Source organism: Podarcis bocagei (assembly GCF_964188305.1).
Source record: "Podarcis bocagei genome assembly, chromosome: 7".
Classification (NCBI taxonomy): Eukaryota; Metazoa; Chordata; class Lepidosauria; order Squamata; family Lacertidae; genus Podarcis; species Podarcis bocagei.
In genome coordinates this window covers 85125756-85147579 of record NC_138132.1, presented here as the reverse complement: position 1 = coordinate 85147579, position 21824 = coordinate 85125756, and the positions used below count along the sequence as shown (strand labels likewise).

The following is a 21824-nucleotide window of genomic DNA, read 5'->3' as shown; positions in this document are numbered from 1 at the left end:
AGTAGGGTTGCCATATTTCAAATCCGGACACAAAGAGTTGTTGAGCTTTTTTTTGGACAAAGTTGTTGGCAAAATTGATGTTTTTGAGCTGTTTTTAAGGAAAACCGTTCCCGTACGTTCAGATTTTCCCACGCATCCTCACCCACCAGTGCTTCTCAGGTGTGGTGTTTCAGTGCTGGGCAGCAGCCGCCCTTACTTGGCTACAAATTCGCTTGGCATTAATATAGGCCGGGCACCTCTTGGGCATGTGGGCAGAGCAGGGGAGGGGACTCCCATTGAGCTCCAGAGTGAGGTCTGGCGGCTGGTACTAGTCCTTCCCCTCCTGACACTTTTACCGTCATGCTTGGTCCCTGCAGCAAAGCATCACCCTGCAGAAGATGGTGAAGATGGCAGTCAACCTGCAAATCCGCAGAGCCTCCGGAGGTAAGCGAGCAGCCGCTGACAGCTTCCCCCGTCCTTGAGGCCGTTCCCTCTTGGCGATGAGCCCTTGGGAAGGGAATTCTCCCATGTTCAGCTCTCTCTCCTTAGCCTTGACCACCCACTTCCTTTGCTCATCTCGGCCCGTAACGAGTTTGGCCATTCGTTCAGCTTTCCTTGGGTTGCCTCTGTCGTATATTTGCTTGAGGTCCTCTCTGTTTCGTTGCAGGATCGTTTCATTCCTCAGCAACCTTTTAATCTGATGTTTGCTCTTGGGTTTTCCCATCTCTTGGGATGACTTCTGGCGGTTCCCTCCCTGAGAGAAGGGAACCAGAGGGCCTTCTCGGTGGTGGTACCTGCCCTGTGGAACGCCCTCCCATCAGATGTCAAGGAAATAAACAACTATCTGACTTTTAGAAGACATCTGAAGTCAGCTCTGTTTAGGGAAGTTTTTAATGTTTGATGCTTTATTATTATTATTATTATTATTATTATTCTGTTGGGAGCTCCCAGAGTGGCTGGGGAAACCCAGCCAGATGGGTGGTGTATTATTAAGCCGGGCTCAGAGTGGCTAACAACAGTAAAATGATACAACATTTTAAAATCATTTCATTATAAAATTAATTCAAATCAGATTAATGGCAACCATTGGGCTAGAGTTCTGTGAGGATTGCCAAAGGAGTCAGGCTGTGACCTGGCCAAAGGAACAGCTCCATCTTGCAGGCCCTGCGGAAAGATGTCAAGTCCCGCAGGGCCCTAGTCTCTTGTGACAGAGCATTCCACCAGATTGGAGCCACAGCCGAAAAAGCCCTGGCTCTGGTTGAGGCCAGCCTAACCTCTCTGTGGCCTGGGACCTCCAAGATGTTTTTGTTTGAAGACCGTAAGTTCCTCTGTGGGACATACCAGGAGAGGCGGTCCCGTAGGTACGTAGGTATAATAACAATAATAATAACAATCACAATGACAAAAAAGCAGGGGAGAACCTGACCTTTCTAGAAGTTATCCCTTTAGCTCTAGTTGTAGCCTCCCCCTCTTTCTTTTTCTTTTTAAAACTTCTGAGAACTCTTGCCTTATTCCTTCCCGGAGAGGTGTGACCCATTTTCTCTTTTGGTGGCTGGTGTTGAACAGAGATAGTGACAGTGAGTTCCATGGACCTGGTGCCCGGCGACTGCATTGTCGTGCCCGTGGATGGACTTCAGGTCCCGTGCGATGCCGCCTTGCTGACGGGCGAGTGCCTGGTGAACGAGAGCATGTTGACCGGTGAGGACAGAGCAGGGTGCTAGCTGGGGGATGAGCTGCTTTAGGGCTTGCCACTGGGCTTGGCTGGGTGTTGGCCATTCATCCTCAGTGGTCCTCTTTCCCTCCAGGCGAGAGCATCCCAGTGATGAAGACCTCTTTGCCCGAAGGCCCCCAAGCGACCAGCACCGTCTATTCCCCTGAGGAACACAAGCGCCACACGCTGTTCTGCGGAACACAGGTCATCCAGGCAAGACCCTACGTGGGACCTGAGGTTCTGGCAGTGGTCACTCGCACAGGTCAGCTTAATGAAGCACAGAGCGGATTTGATTTAAATCAAATCCAATTAAATCAAATTGATTTAAAACACTGTTAGGTTGTGGGTGAACATATCGGACGACACAGCAATTCTTCAAACAGCTCTTGTTTATTCACAGACCAGAACAGAACTGAACTGAACTGAAGGGTTCAGCCAACCTGCTTATATAGAGCTCCAGTACAATGTAACTGTAACAATTTTCTAAAACTATCCAATCACTGAACGTCACTTTCAATCCCTTATTTGCATAACTATCTACAGTATCCCCCTGCTGGCCCAGGGTGAGAACTTCAGTACATAACAAACACGATTTAAATCACTAGTCAGTAAGACTTGATTTAAATATTTTTTTTACAGAAAGACTCGTTCTTGCTGGTATAATCTTAATACAGTCATACCTTGTGTTGCGTTAGGTTCATGTTGCGTCTTATTGGCTTGCGAACGCGGCAAACCTGGAAGTGTATACTTCTGGGTTTTGGAGCACACGCAGAAGTGTTCTGTGCGCTTTGCACATGCACAGAAACACTCTATCATGCTCCGTGCTTGCGCAGAAGCGCCACTCTAGTTGCGGACTTTTCGGAGTGCGAATGGCACCCTGGAACTGATCATGTCCGCAACTAGAGGTACCACTGTATTTGCAACCAGATGAAGGTTTCATTGTTGGAATAATAAACAATTTTCAGAGTAGTTTTTACAGTTCTATCAAAAATTTCTGATTTGGGTATACTGTTAGAAGTACATAGACAGAAAATTATGAAATTATTGTGAGGTTTAATAAGTTAACATTTGAACAACTTTTCTGCTGTACTTTATTGGAAGGAGAAAAACAATCATTTCCTTAATAACAATTTAAACAATTTATTTAACTAAAACAATAACATTATAGCATATGTTTCCATGTTTGTTAACTGATGTGGTTAAACAATTTTTTTAAAAAACCACACCCTTAGACTTAAATTTAAAACTTAAAACAAATGCTTATTTCCTGATGAATAGCCTTTGGACTGTACTGTAACTTAAACAGAAAACTATATTTAGAAAGATTTTTCCTCCAGAAGCATTTTTTTATATTTATTTATTTATTTATTTATTTAAAGATATAATATTTATTGATTTAAAATATCATCTTACAAATATATTACAAATGGTTACAGCAAAGAATAAAGAAAATAAAAATAAAAAGAACAAAGTAGAGTTAATAATAAGAAAAGAATATCAGTTATAGCATCATAATAAAAATAAAGCATTTTATTTTAAAAATCCGATCTAAATAAAAAAAATCTGATTTAAATAAAAAAAATCGATTTTCTAAAAATAAAATAAAAACCTGTTATTGATTTTTATCCAACCTCATGAAGCGAGATGTGCGTCCCATCCCACCCCTAGTTTTAGTCCCTTGGCTGAAGGTGCCGAACGTCTTTTGGACAGCAATCTGCTCAGCAACCCCCTGTGTTCCTGGAGTGCCCTTACTCTCCTGCGGCTGAGATGGCATTTTCTGAAACTGCAGCCTCATGGTCTCTGCCCCCTGCACACTCACAAGGTGCCCCCCAGGGCAAAGCGATTCTGAGCCTGCAGTGAGGGCCTCCTGCCCATGGGTTGGCTCTGCTGCCTGCCAGAGACCTGGGACTGTGGCTGCTGCTTTGATCCCTCGAGGTTTGCTGCTGCTGCTGCGGCACTTTGAACTTTTCCCTCGGCACATTTTGGGATTCTGCCTGCCTCACACCCATCCCCTCCTCTCTCGCCAGGCTTCTACACAGCCAAAGGAGACCTCATCAGCTCCATCCTCCACCCCAAGCCACTCAGCTTTCGGTTTTATAAAGACGCATGGAAGTTTGTTGGTTTTCTCACAGTCCTGGGTAAGTTTGTGAAGATGTCAGCCCGCTGGTCGGCAGCCATGGAAAAGGCAAACTTTATGCCCCCAGGGATTGTGAGGGGGGGGGGCGGGAATTGAAAACAAAACTGCTAGTGTCATAATGCCACAAATCTATGGTGTGGTTGCCTTAGGAGTCCTGTGTGCAGTTATGGTCATCGCACCTCACAAAGGATATAATAATAATAATAATAGATAATAATTTTTATTTATACCCCGCCCTCCCCAGCCAGAGACGGGCTCAGGGCGGCTAACACCAGTAAAATTACAGTAAAAACATAATGGGGGGGGGGAACCAATTTAAAATACAATTTAAAATGCAGCCTCATTTTAATAGCAGCCCATAGATCAAAACCATAAGGGGAGGGAAACATAAGAGTCAGACTGAATCCAAACCAAAGGCCAGGCGGAACAGTTCTGTCTTGCAGGCCCTGCCGAAAGATGTCAAGTCCCGCAGGGCCCTAGTCTCTTGTGACAGAGCGTTCCACCAAGTCGGGGCCAGTACTGAAAAGGCCCTGGCCCTAGTTGATACTGTACTGTTGGGAAAGGTTCCGCAAAAGGGCAACTAAAACAATCAAGAGGGTGTTGTGGCTCCCCTATGGGGAAAGCTTGCGATGTTTGGGGACTTCTTAGTTTAGGGGAAAGGTGAGTAAGAGGTGTTGTGATAAAAAAATTATAAAATTATGCACAGCATAGTATTGGGAAATGATACATAATGAATTGAAAAAAATGTTCAAAAGTACTTTCTCAAAAAACAAAAACAAAAAAACACAACCCAGAGTCCTATCTGTTGGGGATAATCCAGACTGAAATTCCCTATTTCAGGCTATTTATGTATGCCACTACTGCGGCCTGTGTTTTGTTAGCTCCAAAATGGAAAACAAGCAAGGTCCCAACTTAAGAAGAACGGCAACTTAAGTTGACGGAATATGCGCAGCTTGCAGACTTAATATATAGAATAAGAAAACAAGAAGAACATATGTTTAGAGAAGACTGGAAAACGTTTATTGAATATTCAGTGTGCAACTGAAAACGCTGTCAGCATTAAGATAAATTCAACAGTGTAAATAAGTTTTGATGGATGCAATAATGGAATACTGAATGGTGTGGTTTTTGTAAAATATGCAGGGATTTATGATACGCAAAATGAACCATGGAAAGAGAAGAAGGGAGGTCGTTGATATCTTAAGGATGTAAAAACAAGTACTTTAAATTGTATAACAGAAAATCTAATAAGAATTAAATGAATGAATGATAAAATTATGCACAGCACACAGAAATGTGGATAGGAAAAAGTTTCCCTCTCTCCCATAATGCTAGAATTCAAGGTTACTGTGAGATTATTCTCCATTGTGGGATTGTGACAGTCAAATCTCCTTTCTCTCTCCTTTGTCCTCCAGCGGCTATTGGTACCGGCTACAGCATCTACATCTTGTATCGAAACAAGGTCAGTGAAGTTCCACGGGGGGCGGTGAGGGTTCTTCTGAGCCCCCCATCCTGCACCCCTATCCCCCAATTTGAGAGGTGCTTCTTGCAACTTAAGAGAGTTGTGCCTGACAGTTGTGCCAGAGCAAGCCATCGCCCCATGGAGGCCTACTGGACCCCACAACCCTTTGCACTTCGAACCCGGCTTTTCCGGCCAGCCTGCCAGGAAAGTCACCCTTTGGGTGTTTTGCTTTGCTTGTTTTAGCTGCACTTTTGCTGTGCACTTTTGGCCAGCAAGGGGTTTAAGGCAGCTCCCAGGAACTCAGGAAAACCTCACCGAAGCATGGGGAGAAGGAGGCACGGGGAATGCTAGCCAAGCACAAACAAGCAAGTCGTTGACTCATGTAGTAATAATAATAATAATAATAATAATAATAATAATAATAATAATAATAATAATAATAATAATAATTTATTATTTATACCCTGCCCATCTGGCTGGGCCTCCCCAGCCACTCTGGGCGGCAACCAACAAAATATTAAAATACAGTAATCCATCAAACATTAAAAGCTTCCCTAAACAGGGCTGCCTTCAGATGTCTTCTAAAAGTCTGGTAGTTGTTCTTCTCTTTGACATCTGGTGGGAGGGCATTTCACAGGGTAGGTGCCACCACCGAGAAGGCCCTCTGCCTGGTTCTCTGTAACGTCGCTTCTTGCAGTGAGGGAACTGCCAGAAGGCTCTCGGCGCTGGACCTCAGTGTCCGGGTAGAACGATGGGGGTGGAGACGCTCCTTCAGATATACTGGACTGAGGCCAGCAGCAAGGCAGTGGAATTTTAAAATTCCAGAGCACCAGATGAGGGAGCCTGGCGTAATGAAACTTTGCAAACCTGGGGAGAGAACCAGGAAGGTAATGAAGAAATGGCACACCAGAGAGAGCTCTCTTAACAAGAGGAAGTGACATCACGGGGGGGGGGTCACAAAGGCTCTCCAATGACAAGGGGAGACCCTGGGAGGGCTCAAACGGGAAGAATCCCATTCCTAGAGTGTTAATAGGGCTGCCAGTATTGCGCCCAACGCTCTGAATTGTTGGTGGTTGAGAATGAGACTCCCCATGGGAAGAATGCTTGGGCATGGGATGGTCCTTGCCAAGGTGTTCCCAGGAGTCCTTCCATCTTGTCTGGCCAATAACACACACACACACTTCAGGAAGAGGAGAATAGTTTCCTTGGATGTCTCAGAACCAGGCAGCACCCTTTTGTGGAGCGGGGTCAGGCCTCGTCCGTGCCGCTGACGTAGCATTTCGGATATTACAGGGAACCCTTCAGGTGTGGAGAACCTGGCTGCTGGTGAACCATGGGGGCTTCTGGAGAATAGGCTGCGGCTGCAGAAGGCATTGCCTGCAGAAGGTCGCCAGTTCAGTTCCCAGCAGCATCTCCAAGTAGGGCTTCCTCTGCCTGGAGGGCTGCTGCTGCCAGCCAGTGTAGGACGTATTGAGCTAGGTGGCCAAGGGGCTGACCCAGAGCAAGGCAGCTCCCCCGTGACTCCCAGCATCCTTCGCCCCAACAGGAAACACTCCGGCAGATCATTCTGCGTGCCCTGGATGTCGTGACGGTGATTGTGCCCCCGGCCTTGCCAGCTGCGATGACGGTGGGCACCATTTATGCCCAGAACAGGCTGAAGCAGCAAGGGATCTTCTGCATCAGCCCCCCACGGATCAACCTCTGTGGGAAGGTGCGCCTGGTCTGCTTTGATAAGGTGAGGTTCCTAGGGCAGGGTGGGAGTGGGCTGCTACCCTCACCTGCCTGTTGCCTTGCCCATTCTCTGACTTAGCCTGTGTCTCCCCTAGACAGGGACCCTCACAGAGGACGGCCTGGACATTTGGGGCGTGGTTCCCCTGGAGAACGGCTCTTTCTTGCCCCTTGTCCATGAGCTGCGCTGCTTGGACAGCGGACCGCTGCTCTGCTGCTTGGCCACTTGCCACACCCTCTCTTGGCTTGGAGAGCAGCTCATTGGAGACCCTGTGGACCTCAAGCTGCTGGAATCCACTGGATGGGTAAGAGAGAGGCAGAGGCGGGAAAGGGAACTGATCCAAGCTCTGCTCTGCTGAGGAAACGGCACTGAGTTTCTGGCTACACCGAGCCATGTTTGCAAGAGCCAAAGGAGGGGCTGGATCTTGTCACCCCGGCTGAGGAAAAGAGGAACAGGAGGCTGCAGCTCAGCTGGAGGAGACAGAAGGGAGGCCAGCCCCAAAACTGGGATACGCAGCCATTGTGGCAAATGATGATGATTCTAGGTCCGTTTCCAGTCTGGCGTCTTTCATGGTTGCTGTTTTAAAGGAAACTTGGATTGTAGAGGTGGAGGAAGACCTCTCTGTCCATTCAGACCTTGGGGAACCAGAGCTGATGTCAGGAGTTGGGACCCTTCTTAGTCTCCTCCCACCTCCTGTTAGGCCGCTTTCCTTTGTGGCTGCCTCCCTTCGTTGAAATTTAGAGGGTCATCTCCTTGGGGGGCAGCGGCCCTGTTATAATGGCGGTGGTGATAACAAGGGTCTAGATGGGCCCAGTGCTCTGACAACGCAAGGTGGGCACCCCAGGCTGGGGGCAATGGAGGGGGAAGCCTCTGCTTCCTCTAACGCCTTCCTTCCTTCTAGATCCAGGAGGAAACTGAAGGGGACGTGGCAGAGGCGCAAGCAACCCAGCTTTTTGGGACCAGAGCCCTGGCGGTGATGAGGCCTCCACCAGTGGGAGAGCAGCTTCATGGCAAGGTGAGGCTGTGGGGCATTTGCCTGCACGTAGTTGTAGGTTAAACCACAGAGTCAAGGACTTGCTGATCAGAAGGTTGGCGGTTCTAATCCCCGCGACAGGGTGAGCTCCCGTTGCTTGGTCCCTGCTCCTGCCAACCTAGCAGTTCGAAAGCACGTCCAAGTGCAAGTAGATAAATAGATACCGCTCTGGCGGGAAGGTAAATGGCATTTCCGTGTGCTGCTCTGGTTCGCCAGAAGCGGCTTAGTCATGCTGGCCACATGACCTGGAAGCTGTACGCCGGCTCCCTCGGCCAATGGAGCGAGATGAGTGCCGCAACTTCAGAGTCGGCCACGACTGGACCTAATGGTCAGGGGTCCCTTTACCTTTTAGTTGTAGAGTGTTGTGGAACAGCTCACATCACTCCCTTGCAGTGCTGGAGGGTGTTTGGTCCCATGGGAGAACAGGACCTGGGCCCCTTTCCCTCATCAGCCCTCCCTTCCCAATGCATGCTGGGATGGCAACGCTAAAAAGTGAGCTTGCAGGGTGGAAGACTCTGGCTTCTCTACCCTCTCCCTTGCCAAGAGACCATTCTGCCATTCTGTGTCCGACTCAGGAACACCCGGCGCCCGTGGCTATTCTCCGCCGCTTCCCGTTTTCCTCAGCCCTGCAGCGAATGAGTGTTCTGGTTAAGCCCACCGGCGGGGGGCCTTCACAGGCGTACATGAAGGGGTCTCCAGAGATGGTGGCCAGCCTCTGCGATAAGGAATCGGGTCAGTCTACACGTCCTTCTGGTATTGGCTAACATGGCTCTTCCATCCCACCAGGTGTAACTACCTACTTGCTCTCTACTAACCCACATACAGTACTTGGTTTCTCTTCTTCCTGGGTGTCGTGCCACTTCTATTTTTGCTGGAGCCATTGGGGGTCCAGGGAGGGGCGTGTTGGGCCCAGGAAAACCCAGGAACACCTCCTGAGTAGCTGAGCAGTGATGGGGTTCTTAGCATCACTTTGATGATGGAGGAAGGTGTAGGAATAACGGAGGACGACGGGAGGTTGAAAATATGAGGAAACACATTGTATAGTTTGCAGTAAGCTGGGCAAAGATATGGCAGCAAATAATGTCCCTGGTTGTTCAGGCTGTTGTTGTCTGGTGGCAACAAGGGCTTTGGTGTCACCCCAAGTGACTAGACGTGGTTCTTTCCTGGTCTGCACTTGGCGGCACTATGTCTCCCTCGGGTGGTGCTTTACTGGCATCTCCTGTAGGCTTAGTTGGAAGTCTGGAGTTGGATTGCTCAGGTCCTGATGCCAGGCATGCTGGACAGCGGATTGGACTGCTGTCCAGAACTGGAACTCACAATGGACCTGTAGGGGTAAAAAATAATAGCCTAGCCCTGCCCCCAAGCGATCAGGGCCACGCCACTCCAGATCCGGTAGCTGTTGACAAAATAGGTTGTTAAGGCTGAAGTCCTTGGATTGGCAGAAATAATAATAATAATAATAATAATAATAATAATAATAATAATAATAATAATAATAATAATAATAATTTTATTTATACCCCGCCCTCCCCAGCCAAGACTGGGCTCAGGGCGGCTAACAAGCAATAATAAAAACAAGTTGATTAAAATACAATTTAAAAGATTAAGATAAAACATTAAAACATTACGATGCAGTCTCTTCATAGGAGGAGAAAGAAAAAAGAAAGAAAGAGGGGGAGGGAATCAAACTGATTCTAAGCCAAAGGCCAGGTGGAACAACTCTGTCTTACAGGCCCTGCGGAAAGAAATCAGATCCCGCAGGGCCCTGGTCTCATGAGGCAGAGCGTTCCACCAGGCCGGAGCCAGTGTTGAGAAGGCCCTGTCTCTGGTTGAAGCTAATCTAACTTCCTTAGGGCCCAGGACCACTAGGGTGTTGCTATTTATGGACCTTGAGGCTCTCCATGTGGCATACTAGGAGAGGCGGTCCCGTAGGTACGAGGGTCCTAGGCCGTGAAGGGCTTTAAAGGTCAAAAGCAGCACCTTCAATCTGACCCTGTACTCCACCGGGAGCCAGTGCAGCTGGAAAAGCACTGGGTGAATATGCTCCCATGGCAGAGACCCCGTGAGGAGCCTCGCTGCAGCATTCTGCACCCGCTGGAGCTTCTGGGACAGCTTCAAGGGCAGCCCCGCGTAGAGCGAATTACAGTAGTCAAGCCTGGAGGTGAAATACAGTAGTCAAATGCCTGTCTGCTGGTGCATGTTGATCTGAATTAGAAGCAACATGGTTAATTGAAAACAACAAAGTGTTTAATTTACACTGAAATTGCCTAGGGTCCTTCAGAAGGGGTGGGGAAAGGAACCCTCAGCAGCCATCTTTGGCATGTGGGGCTCTTGGGAGAGGTCTTCCTTCTTGCCTTTTGCAGCGATGCATTCCTAAACCAACCAACCCCCTCTCTTGGCATTGCAGTCCCTGCGGATTTCACCCAGACTTTGCACCATTTCACCAGCGACGGGTTCCGGGTCCTTGGGCTGGCTTTCAAGCCCCTCGCTGCCATTGGGACATTCGAAGAGGCCCAGGACATGACAAGGTGCCTGGGAACCTGGCAGCGGCTTCCTCTCCGGCCTGGGCTCCCCTGCTCTGCCCAGAGGCCCACTGATAACGGGGGTTTCTCCTTGGGCCGGCAGGGACGATGTGGAGAGCGGGATGGTCTTCCTGGGGTTCCTGGTGATGAAGAATGTTCTTAAGCCCGAGACTGCTCCAGTGATCCACTTACTGCACAACGCAGACATCCGAACCGTGATGGTCACAGGTATCAGACAGGGAGGAGGGCAGGGGATGCCCGTTTCTTTCTGTGTTTCGCGTTTGTTGCCATCTAGGTGTGGTGAAGCCCAGCACCTCTGTTCCTGTTCCTCTCCCTCTCTTCTTCTCCCCACCAGGAGACAACATGCTGACTGCTGTGAATGTGGCCAGGAGCTGCCGGATGGTGAATGCCAAGGAACGAGTTCTCTTCGTCCACGCCGCCCCTCCTCGCGGCCGGGATGAGCCGGCTGCCCTCAGATTCGTCCCTTCCGAGCATCACCTGGAGCAGCCCGATGCAAGTCCTTCCCTACCCAAACTTCCTCTGTGGGCAGCCTGGCACATCAAGTGCCCTCGTGGCTTCCAGGGAGGTGGCACGCCTTGCCGCTTCTAGGATTTGGGAGGAGGAGAGGTGGGGAATGCCACCTTAAAGGCTCCTAGGGCATCTTGCCCAATGTGGTCACTCTGGGCTGCCCCTGTCCATGAAAAGACCTGAGCTTGACCAGCTATGGGGCAGCTGATGCCAGTTTTCCTTAGAGAGACCTCGCTCCACTTTGCTCCCTTCCTGGTTGCTGGCCTGCTGTGCATCTTACAGTCAGTGGGGTTGCAGTGCCCACCTCCTCCCTCTCTGTGCCAGCTGCAACCTTTCCATCACATTCCTGCGTGGCCTTGAGACCGGCCCAGGCACTGGGGCAAGGCTTGGGAAGGTAGGGGCATTGGGAAGAGGCCTGAATGTCAACTGCTGGGTTTTTGCAGGGTTCGTACCAACGGGAGAGCTACTTCCTGGAGCAGCAGCACCCGTACCACTTGGCCGTCAATGGGCAATCCTTCGCGGTGCTTTGCGATCACTTTCCAGACCTCCTGCCAAAGGTAATGCTGGATGCAGGAGCCGTGCAGGATGAGAGACAGAGCTTACTGCTGTTGCTGCTTCTGCCCAGCTGTCCATCCCCCCAAACCTCACCCCATCCTCTGGCAAAGGGCTTTCTCTGCTCACAGTCCCCAGATGCGCTGAACAGATGCAAGTCTGTAGGGGAAAGACTGCATCGCTCAGTGGTTAGAGCACCTGCTTTGCATGCAGAAGGTCTCGTGTTCAATTTCCAACTAGCGTCTCCATGTAGGGCTGGGAGCAGTGGGGTGCAGTGAAATTTTTGTGAAGGCAATTGGGGTGTGTGCATGATATCCCACATGCTAGCATCAGGCCTCCCCCCCCCCCCCTAAGCTAGGGACCCATTCTAAGCATTGCTGCTCCCTCCCTAAGGTGGGCAGAAGCTTCCCAGGCTTCGGGAAGGAGGCACCAGGCTTTAATACTTTAATACTCTAATTTATTGGGAACATTAAGGGGGCTAGCTTAGTCCCCCTAGTCCAATGCCCACACACCACTGGCTGGGAGGGACCCCTGCCTAAAACCCTGGATGGAGCCACTGCCAGTCAGTGTAGGCAGCATTGAGCCAGATGGACCCAGTGGTCTGATGTGGTATAAGTCAGCTTTCTTTGTTCCTGTGCAAGCCCTCAAAGATCTGACTGACGGCATCAGAATGGAAGCTGCTGGCTTGTTTTCCCCCTGACATGTCCTTCTAGAGTCAATGCTGTCTTTTGAGGGAGGGAGAAGGGGGTTGCCCTGCAGAAGCCCCCAGGGACAATCTCCAGTGGAAAAGGGTCCGGTAGCAGGAGGAGGCGAAGACCCCTCCTCTTCCCCACCAAGAGCCATGACAGCGGGAGCCATTCAAAAATTCTGCACCTCATGGGGGCGTCTCTTCAAAGCTGGCACGATTGCTTGCTATTATTGATGATTATTCGTCAGTAAGGTGATTGATTGGCTTCTTGTGCACCTCTTAGAGCTGATGAATGTTTGCAGGGACGTTAAAGGGTGCTACATTCACCATACTCGTATGTGGCATCACCTGCAATGCTGCTGCAAGGAGTCACATGGCTCCCCAAAGTCAGCTGCCCCAGAGCTTTCCCTTGGCTGGGGAGGAGGAGAGGGGCATTAAACAAAATTGGCCAGAAATCCACTCGTGTCAATTAAAGATGGTTGATGCTTTGTGCCACAAGCGCCCCCTAGCCCAGGAAACAAGGGAGGTGCCTTATTCCACGTCTATCCAGCCTCCAGCTCCCATCAGCCTCTTGCCAGCCCATCCAGTGGTCAAGGATGGTGGAAACTGTAGTCAGCATCTTGTGGAGGGTTTCAGGTTCCCCAACCCTGGTTCAGCATCTCCCCAGTAGGGAGGGGAATTTCCCAGCCTCACCTGCATGTGTTGCCAAGGAACTTTTGCACACAAAGCCCAAGAGCTGCAGACCTCCACTGCGGCCGCTGTTCCTCAGAGGAGGCCCTGCCATCCCACTAAGTGATCCCCCCTCCTTGTGTGAGCTGCCTTGGACGTATTGTGATTCTCGAGGCAGTGGCAGCTCTGAAACGGATTCTAGAGAGCCAGTGTGGTGTAGTGGTTAAGAACGGTGGACTCGTAATCTGGTGAACCGGGTTCGCGTCTCCACTCCTCCACATGCAGCTGCTGGGTGACCTTGGGCCAGTCACACTTCTCTGAAGTCTCTCATCCCCACTCACCTCACAGAGTGTTTGTTGTGGGGGAGGAAGGGAAAGGAGAATGTTAGTCGCTTTGAGACTCCTTAGGGTAGTGATAAAGCGGGATATCAAATCCAAACTTCTTCTTCTTCTCTCTCTGCCTTCTGCAGATACTGGTCCGGGCCACCATTTTTGCCCGGATGTCGCCCGACCAGAAAACTCTCCTGGTCCAGAACTTGCGAGACCTGAAGTAAGTCTCTGGCATTTTTAGGGGGGACGCTCCACCGCCCACCCCCACCCCACTGCCGGGATATTGTGGGGGGAGTTGCAAAGGTGTGTGATGGGCGAGGGATTTGTTCCAGAACCGCAGGAAGAGATGGCTTTCTCACTTCTGTGGGCGAAAGCAATGGAAATCCTTACGGACAGAGGGAAGAACCTTGAACTATGGCTGCGGGGCTGCAATTGCTCCAGACACTTTGGCTTTCCTCGTTGATAAAGTTGGAGAGAAGGGGGTGGGTTTGGTGGGGGTAGGGGGTGTTGGGCAGAATTGACACCAGGGCCTTCCAGCGTGTTGGCCCCTGGTGGAAGCAGGGAAATGAGGCTCCAACTCTCCTCTCCCATGTGTCGGTTCACAGCTACTGCGTGGGGATGTGTGGGGATGGTGCCAACGACTGTGGAGCTCTGAAGGCGGCCGATGTGGGCATCTCGCTCTCCGAAGCAGAAGCCTCCGTGGCGTCGCCATTCACTTCCAAGATAGCCAACATCGAGTGTGTCCCCATCGCCATCCGGTAGGTCTGGGGAGAATCGACCTTTCTGGGACGCTGAGCTTGTAGTAGATGATCCTCTTTCCCACCATCATCTCAAAAAATGTAGCTCCTCCTCTTTAATTGGAACTAGAAATCTTTTTGGAGGCTCATTTAAAAGAGCAGGGAATGTGGGTGGCACTGTGGTCTAAACCACTGAGCCTGGGGCTTGCCGATCAGAAGGTCAGCGGTTCGAATCCCTGCAACTGGGTGAGCGCCTGTTGCTCAGTCCCAGCTCCTGTCCACCTAGCAGTTCGAAAGCACGTCAAAGTGCAAGTAGATAAATAGGTACCACTCCAGCGGGAGGGTAAATGGCTTTTCCGTGCACTGCTTTGATTTTGCCAGAAGAGGCTTAGACATGACTTGGAAAAACTGTCTGCGGACAAACGTCAATTCCCTCGGCCAATAAAGCCAGATGAGCGCCGCAACCCCAGAGTGGTTCGCGACTGCACTTAACTGTCAGGGGTCCTTTACCTTTACCTTAAAGAGCAAGAGAGGTGCTTTTGGAAAATCAGTTATTTCCCTTTAAAAAAAAAAGTTGTGAACTTAGTGGCATGGACTTCACACATGCTAGCCACTATGGTAAATTTTGATGAAAATACCTTGTAAGAACAGCAGTAGGCAGAAAGGGAAAAGTTTGTCCCTTACAGAAGCAAACCCTTCCGAGTCTTCCTGCCCACGTGCATCACTACCTCCTTAAAACAAAAAATAAACCTCAGGGTGGGTGTCCCAAGTTTTGGGCCCCTGGTTTGTGTGGGATCTCATCAGAATTGATGTGCATGCAGTATTGGGGGGGCACCCTTTATATTTAAGTAAGGTGGCGCTGTGGTTTAAACCACAGAGCCTAGGGCTTGCCAGTCAGAAGGTCGGCGGTTCAAATCCCTGCGATGGGGTGAGCTCCCGTTGTTTGGTCCCTGGTCCTGCCAACCTAGCAGTTCGAAAACACACCAAGTGCAAGTAGATAAATAGGTACCGCTCTGGCAGGAAGGTAAATGGTGTTTCCGTGCTCTGCTCTGCTGGCCACATGACCCGGAAGCTGTATGCCGGCTCCCTCGGCCAGTAAAGCGAGATGAGTGCCACAACCCCAGAGTCAGCCACGACTGGACCTAATGGTCAGGGGTCCCTTTACCTTTAAGCAAATGCAGGCAGGGGAAGAAGCTGAAGCCACAACAGGGCATGTTAAAATGCTCTTTTCTTTTTTGGGGGGACACACCAAACTGTATCCGATGCCTAGTTATGCTTACTTTGGAATGATCCCAGTGTAGATTGTGGATGAGGAACGTTTCTTAAGTTTCACTGGGTCTTCCCCACCCTGACACATTCTCTGATGTGAATTTTTCCTGGCAATCTTGGCCCTTTAGGGAAGGGAGATGTTCTCTGGTCACCTCCTTTGCGGTCTTCAAATACATGGCACTCTACAGCCTGGTGCAGTTTGTCTCTGTGCTCCTGCTCTACACGGTAAGGACTGCATGAAAAAGAAAAGCTTCTGCCTTGAGTTTCCTTCCTGCTCTCGTGTTTCCATGCTCATTGCTGCTGTCAGCACCTTGAGGGTCAAGACATGGATTCTGGTGGTTCTATTGAAGTTCCACTATTGTGCATTTGCAAGTTTGAGGGGGCTCCAGAGCACTGTCTTTTGCAGCCATCAGCGAGAGATGTTTGCACAGTTATAGGCCCATATGCCAAAGACAGCACGGTGGACTTCAAGACAGATGGGATCCTGTATTTGATAGGTCCCTCTGGATTCAGAATACTAAATACTTGCTCATATGATCACAGTTGATTATTTCCTCAAGTTCTTCTCCCTTTTGTGGTGGGGAGGCCCGTCCTCCTCTCCAACTGCTTCTAATCTTTTGCATAAACCTGTGCATGCTATTAGGCCACTACAGCATCCCGTGGCAATGAGTCCCACAGGTTAGGATGTGCATAGCAATTGCAGTGCAAAATCTCTGACCCGTCCAGCCCGTTTTCTTGTCTCCAGGAGAGGTTCGTACTGTGCTGCTGTAATCTCAAATGGGAGGGGTGTGTAGGCGGCAGAGTTAAAGGTAGACTGCTCCTGAACCGTGGAGGCTCTGTTTCTTGAAAGCGGGCACATTGATCGTCTTCCAACCCCAACCCAGATCAACACCAATCTGAGCGATCTGCAGTTTTTGTTCTTTGACCTGATCATCACCACCACGGTGGCTGCTCTGATGGGCAGGACGGCGCCGGCGAAGGACCTGGGCCCCAAGCGCCCGCAAGGAGCCCTCATCAACATCATCGTCCTGAGCAGCCTCGCCCTCCAGACCAGCCTCTTCATTGCCATCCAGGTCACCAGCTACTACATCACTGTCTCTCAGCTGTGGTGAGCAATGGGCACAGGGGGTGAAATCAGCACGATGGGAAGTTGAGGAGGAGGTGGTGTTGGCCATGGCAAGCTCTCAGGCTGGCATTTTCCAATTTGATTTGGCTGCCCTGCCAGTTCCAACCTGCTGGACAAAGAGGACCCCTTTTCTCCGGCCATCAGGGCCCAGGGATGGGTGGTTGAGTCTCTGTGTGTCACCAACATCTGCCCCTCCTACCTCTGCCTCAGGTATGTCCCATTGAACAGTACGGTGGCAGCCCCTCAGAACCTCCCGAATTACGAAAACACTGTCGTCTTCTGCATTTCCGGGTTCCAGTACCTCATCCTGGCAGTAGCCATGTCCAAAGGGCAGCCCTTCCGCAAGCCCCTCTACACGAACGGTGAGTCTGCCCCCTCCCCAAGAGCTTCCTTGACACCGTCCTCCATCTTCTCTGCTAAGCCTAAGGGAGAAGTGAATCTCAGTCCGTCCCCCACTCTCTTTCTCTTCCTGTTTGGGCTTCCCCAAACAGCCATTGACTCTTGCCAGCTTCCCTATGCCTTGAGGCTTTTCACTGACCTTCGCTTCCATTTGCAGAAGCTGCCCAGCTCATGCCCATTCTGACGCTGGTACTTTTATTTATTTTTATTATTTCCCTCACAAAATCTGTTACCTAGCTTTCACTCTAAGGCATAGCTGTCAACTTTTCCCTTTTCTTTCGAGGAATCCTATTTGGAATAAGGGAATTTCCCTTAAAAAAAGGGAAATGACAGCTATGCTCTAAGGTCACAGTTAGAACAATATACTGTAATATGCACAGCTACAAAACCAGAGTAATCAGTTTAATTAAAAAAATAAAACAGGTAAAAACCATTGCAAGCAGAAGAGAGCACCAAACACAAGCACCTTCCCTGCCAGAGGCCGTGGGTGCAGCAGGGGCATCTTCTTGGCCCTGATAGTCTGAGCTGGAGGGGTTGGAATACACCTATGGGCTGTCTGTGGCTTGTGGAAGGGGGAGACCCACAAGGGGCTCATGCTCTTGAAAGTGCCCATTTTTACATCGTAAGCCTTAGAACGGAGCGTTGTGACTTGTTAGTGTGTAGGTGTGTCACACAAACGCTCCCCAGGGTTGGGAAGGCGGTAGCTTAACCTCCAGTTGGCTAGCAAAAGGGAACTGCTGTCTCGCGAAATGTCTAAAAAGTGGATCACCCACTTGGAAAGCTCTACCTTAAGAATCATAGAATTGTAGAGTCGGGAGGGACCACGAGAGACATCTAGTCCAAGCCTCTGCAATGCAGGAATCTTTTGCCCAACATGGGCCTCGAACCCTGAGCCTGAGATTTAAGAGTCTCGCGCTTTTACCAACTGAGCCGTCCAGTTAGACTTGCGGCGTATGTGTCTGCCTGCCTGCCTCCCAGCATGTTGTAAGTGCTCATCCTTTCCCTTGCCTCTCAATACTTTCTCCTTGTTCCCCTCCGCCCCGCAGTGGTGTTCTTGATAGCCTTAATCATCCTTTTCGGCCTCATGATCTGGTTAACCCTTTACCCGCTGGGTTTCATGAGATACCTCTTGAAACTGAAGGCCATCGATGACCTGAACTTCAAGCTCGCTCTCCTGGGGATGGCTGCTCTCCACTTCTTCACAGCCTTCATGCTGGAGGTACTGGGTGGGCAGGGGGAGAGAGTTACAAGTCATGGCCAAGAGGGAGGCCGGGGACATGGTGTCTGAGAAAAGGATGGAGGGGGGAGGAACAGGGAGAAAAGAGCTTGCTCCTCTTCCTTTTCCTCCTCCTGCTCTCCTTCCCTAAACACTTGAATAACAACAACAACTACAAATTATTATTTATACCCCGCCCATCTGGCTGGGTTTCCCCAGCCACTCTGAGTGGCTTCCAACAAACATTAAAAATACATTAAAACACCAGTCATTAAAAGCTTCCCTAAACAGGGCTGCCTTCAGATGTCTCCTAACAGTCAGATAGTTGTTTAATTCCTTGACATCTGGTGGGAGGGCATTCCACAGGGCGGGCGCCACTACCGAGAAGGCCCTCTGCCTGGTTGCCTGTAACTTGGCTACTTGCAGTGAGGGAATTGCCAGAGTGAGTTTAACCATTGGCAGTCAGGGAACAGTAAGGCAGAGGAGCCATGTTGTTGTTAATTTATTCAATTGATATACTTTATCAGGGTTAACATTTAAAAAACACATTACAGAACCTCAGTGATAGAAACGTAAAAAAAACCCCATAATGACAGACAGCCTCATAGTAAAATAATCGCCATAATAACTGTCTTCTCCCACACACTTTCACAGGCCATAGATTATTTAATAGCCATAGGCCTGGGTGAAGAGGAATGTTTTTGCCTGGCACCTGAAGACGTGTAGTGATGGCGCCAGGCGGGCCTCTCTGGGGAGAGAATTCCAGTCAGGGAGCCACCACAGAAAAGGCCCGGTCTCTTGTTGCCACCCTCCGAACCTCTCTGGGATGGGAGAGAAGCGCCTCAGACAACAACAACAACAATTTATTATTTATACCCCGCCCATCTGGCTGGGTTTCCCCAGCCACTTTGGGTGGCTTCCAACAAAACACTAAAATACAATAACCTATTAAACATTAAAAGCTTCCCTAAAGAGGGCTGCCTTCAGATCTCTTCTAAAAGTCTGGTAGTTATTTTTCTCTTTGACATCTGGTGGGAGGGCATTCCACAGGGCGGGTGCCACTACTGAGAAGGCCCTCTGCCTGGTTTCCTGTAACTTGGCTTCTCGCAGCGAGGGAACCGCCAGAAGGCCCTCGGCGCTGGACCTCAGTGTCTGGGCAGAACGATGGAGGTGGAGACGCTCCTTCAGGTATACAGGACCGAGGCCGTTTAGGGCTTTAAAGGTCAGCACCAACACTTTGAATTGTGCTCGGAAACGTACTGGGAGCCAATGTAGGTCTTTTAAGACCGGTGTTATATGGTCTCGGCGGCCGCTCCCAGTCACCAGGCTAGCTGCCGCATTCTGGATTAGTTGTAGTTTCTGGGTCACCTTCAAAGGTGGCCCCACGTAGAGCGCATTGCAGTAGTCCAAGCAGGAGATAACCAGAGCATGCACCACTCTGGCGAGACAGTCCGCGGGCAGGTAGGGTCTCATCCTGCGTACCAGATGGAGCTGATAAACAGCTGCCCTGGACACAGAACTGACCTGTGCCTCCATGGACAGCTGTGAGTCCAAAATGACTCCCAGGCTGCGCACCTGGTCCTTCAGATGACAAGCGACGGCTCCTGATGAAAGTTGGTTTTCTAAAAAGGGTTAGGCAAATCTGAGGGTGTGTGTGTGTGAGAGGAAGGGCCCACCTGCAGCTAATAACCATGACCCTTGAGTGGAACCTGCATGTTAAGGGGCAGTCTACCCCTGTGTGCCAAGTTGGGAGCAGGCCACAGAGAGGGAGTTGCTGCCTTGCAGCCTCGCCAGAGAAGCCTCTGTTGTGGGAGCTGCTGTTGGGTGCAGTGGGCATGGCAGGGCGGCCAGCCTCTCAGGGTCTCTCTCTCTCTCCCGCCCTCTCCAGACCTGCCTGGACTACGGGCTTCTCAACGGCCTCCGGAACCTGTGTGGGAAAAAGTCGTCAAAGAAGCTCTTCAAACGGCTGGAGAAGGAGCTGAGCCTGCAGCAGTCCTTGTGGCCTCCGCTCCACGAACCCATCTTTGCCACCGCCGCTGCCACCCAAATCACCCCTGTCCTGAGGTGACGCTGGGCGCAGACACACATGCCTGTGTGGACATGAAAGACGGAGGCGCCACTTCTGCGCCTTCCCTTGGTACGGGACCATTTTATTTATTTCCACTGGTCGCTACACTGTCCTTCATTCCGCTGCTGCCCGCTTGGCAAAAGACCCCGGAAACGACACTCCACACTCCTCCATTTAAAGTCCTTGTGCTACCTGCTGCCCTACTTGCCAAGGTGGAGGCAGGAGTTGGTCAGGTGCCCCTCCATAGAAAGAGAAGCGCCCCCCCCTTGCCAGCCTTCAGCTCTAAAATCTGAGACCTGTCTGGGAGTGGGCAGAGTTGTACCTCACCTGAGTTGAAAGCTTGCAGATGGGCTAGATTTGGCTTGGTCCGTCTCCTGGCGCAAGATGGGGGCAGGCTATGCCACGTTGCCATGAGGGGACCGACGTGTTTCCTGCCAGCCATTCTGGGCTTTGTTTTTGAGCCTGGTTGCCAACTGGATTCCGGCTGAGGTTCCTTGCAGCTCTGGAAGAATTCCAAAGAGGAGGCCTTGACTGGTACAACTTTTGTGGGGGCGCGAACCAGGCGACCCCATGCAGGCGACCCCAGCCCAGGCCAGCCGTCCTGCGTCACCCAGGTGGGCAGACAGCTCAGCGTGGCTCTGCTTTGCCCCAGTAGAGGTGGGGTCACTCCAGCGACGTGGGTGGTGAGGGCTGGGTTGCCCCTTCGCCTGGCACGCATGTGCCCCCTGCCCATCCGGTGCACAAACACAGACCGCCCCGGGTGCCAGAAACCAAACGCTATGCCACTGGTCCATCTTGAAGCATTGAGACCCCCACTAGTGCCCTGGAGCGTCTTCCTGTGGAGGGGGTGGGTGGGGTGTTAGGAATCAGGTAGTTCTTTCCCTCTTTGATTGGCCCAGATGTGCTGGTCCCATTTCCTCTGTTGAAAGGAGAGCAATGGTGCCGCCTGTACTTGCCCAAGTGACCATATTTCCTGTGGACAGAGTTGCAAGGAGAATGGAGCCCCCTGTGATTTGGACGCTGTCATGTGTCCCTCCTCCATGCCAGAATTACTGGAAATTGTAGCAATCTGCACCAGCCTCAAAATGAGAAAGCTCATCTGGGCTGTGTGTGTGTGTGTGTGTGTGTGTGTGTGTGTGTGTGTGTGTGGTTTGCAATAGGGCTATCTCCCCCATCCTTACCCCAAGATCACCCACTCCGCAAGAAAAATGAAAAAGGTTACTTGAAAGGATGGATGTGCTGAGAGTGAGAGAACCCAGTTCTGTACGGTTATGAACGAGTCTCACAATAAACAGATGATATTTTCTGGGCAATTCTGTTCTTCCTTTTAACAGATACTCATCCTGCTTTGTGATTAGTTCACAGACTTTCAGAGGGAAGCTAATAGCTTAGAGCCACCCTTGAGAAAAACATAGACGTGCAGCTGCACCCACAATGCTTGAAAGCAGCGGCGCAGTGGGGAAGAAAGCTAAATTTGGCTATAAAACTGCGAAAAGAAAACCCAGCTCCAGAGTCAAAGAATTGAGGAAGGAAAAAGTTGCTCTGTTGGGCTCAGCCAGGTCTCTGCCTCCCTCCGGCTGGTACACCCACAAAGCAAGGCGAAATGGTTTGCTTCAGCGAAGCACCTGAGAGGGGCGGCAGCTGGAGGTTGATTAGAAGCTGCCACCACA

The 21824-nt window shown here is 50.6% G+C and overlaps 1 protein-coding gene across 3 annotated transcripts in view; it reads left to right on the top strand.

Moving 5' to 3' along the window:
• Positions 1 to 21467, top strand: part of ATP13A2 (ATPase cation transporting 13A2) — a 42711-nt gene extending 21244 nt beyond the window's left edge. For all 3 annotated transcript variants that reach the window (XM_081202942.1, XM_081202941.1, XM_081202943.1), the window contains exons 10-29: positions 357 to 423; positions 1546 to 1677; positions 1785 to 1952; positions 3718 to 3828; positions 5243 to 5289; positions 6836 to 7024; positions 7116 to 7322; positions 7920 to 8033; positions 8627 to 8783; positions 10459 to 10579; positions 10677 to 10801; positions 10929 to 11086; positions 11545 to 11658; positions 13480 to 13559; positions 13945 to 14097; positions 15474 to 15570; positions 16230 to 16453; positions 16682 to 16833; positions 17917 to 18089; positions 19975 to 21467. In XM_081202942.1, coding sequence (XP_081059068.1) covers positions 357 to 423; positions 1546 to 1677; positions 1785 to 1952; positions 3718 to 3828; positions 5243 to 5289; positions 6836 to 7024; positions 7116 to 7322; positions 7920 to 8033; positions 8627 to 8783; positions 10459 to 10579; positions 10677 to 10801; positions 10929 to 11086; positions 11545 to 11658; positions 13480 to 13559; positions 13945 to 14097; positions 15474 to 15570; positions 16230 to 16453; positions 16682 to 16833; positions 17917 to 18089; positions 19975 to 20154 — 2769 coding nt within the window. In that variant the 3' untranslated portion in view covers positions 20155 to 21467. The remainder of the gene's footprint in view (positions 1 to 356; positions 424 to 1545; positions 1678 to 1784; positions 1953 to 3717; positions 3829 to 5242; positions 5290 to 6835; positions 7025 to 7115; positions 7323 to 7919; positions 8034 to 8626; positions 8784 to 10458; positions 10580 to 10676; positions 10802 to 10928; positions 11087 to 11544; positions 11659 to 13479; positions 13560 to 13944; positions 14098 to 15473; positions 15571 to 16229; positions 16454 to 16681; positions 16834 to 17916; positions 18090 to 19974) is intronic.
• The last annotated feature ends 357 nt before the right edge of the window (positions 21468 to 21824 follow it).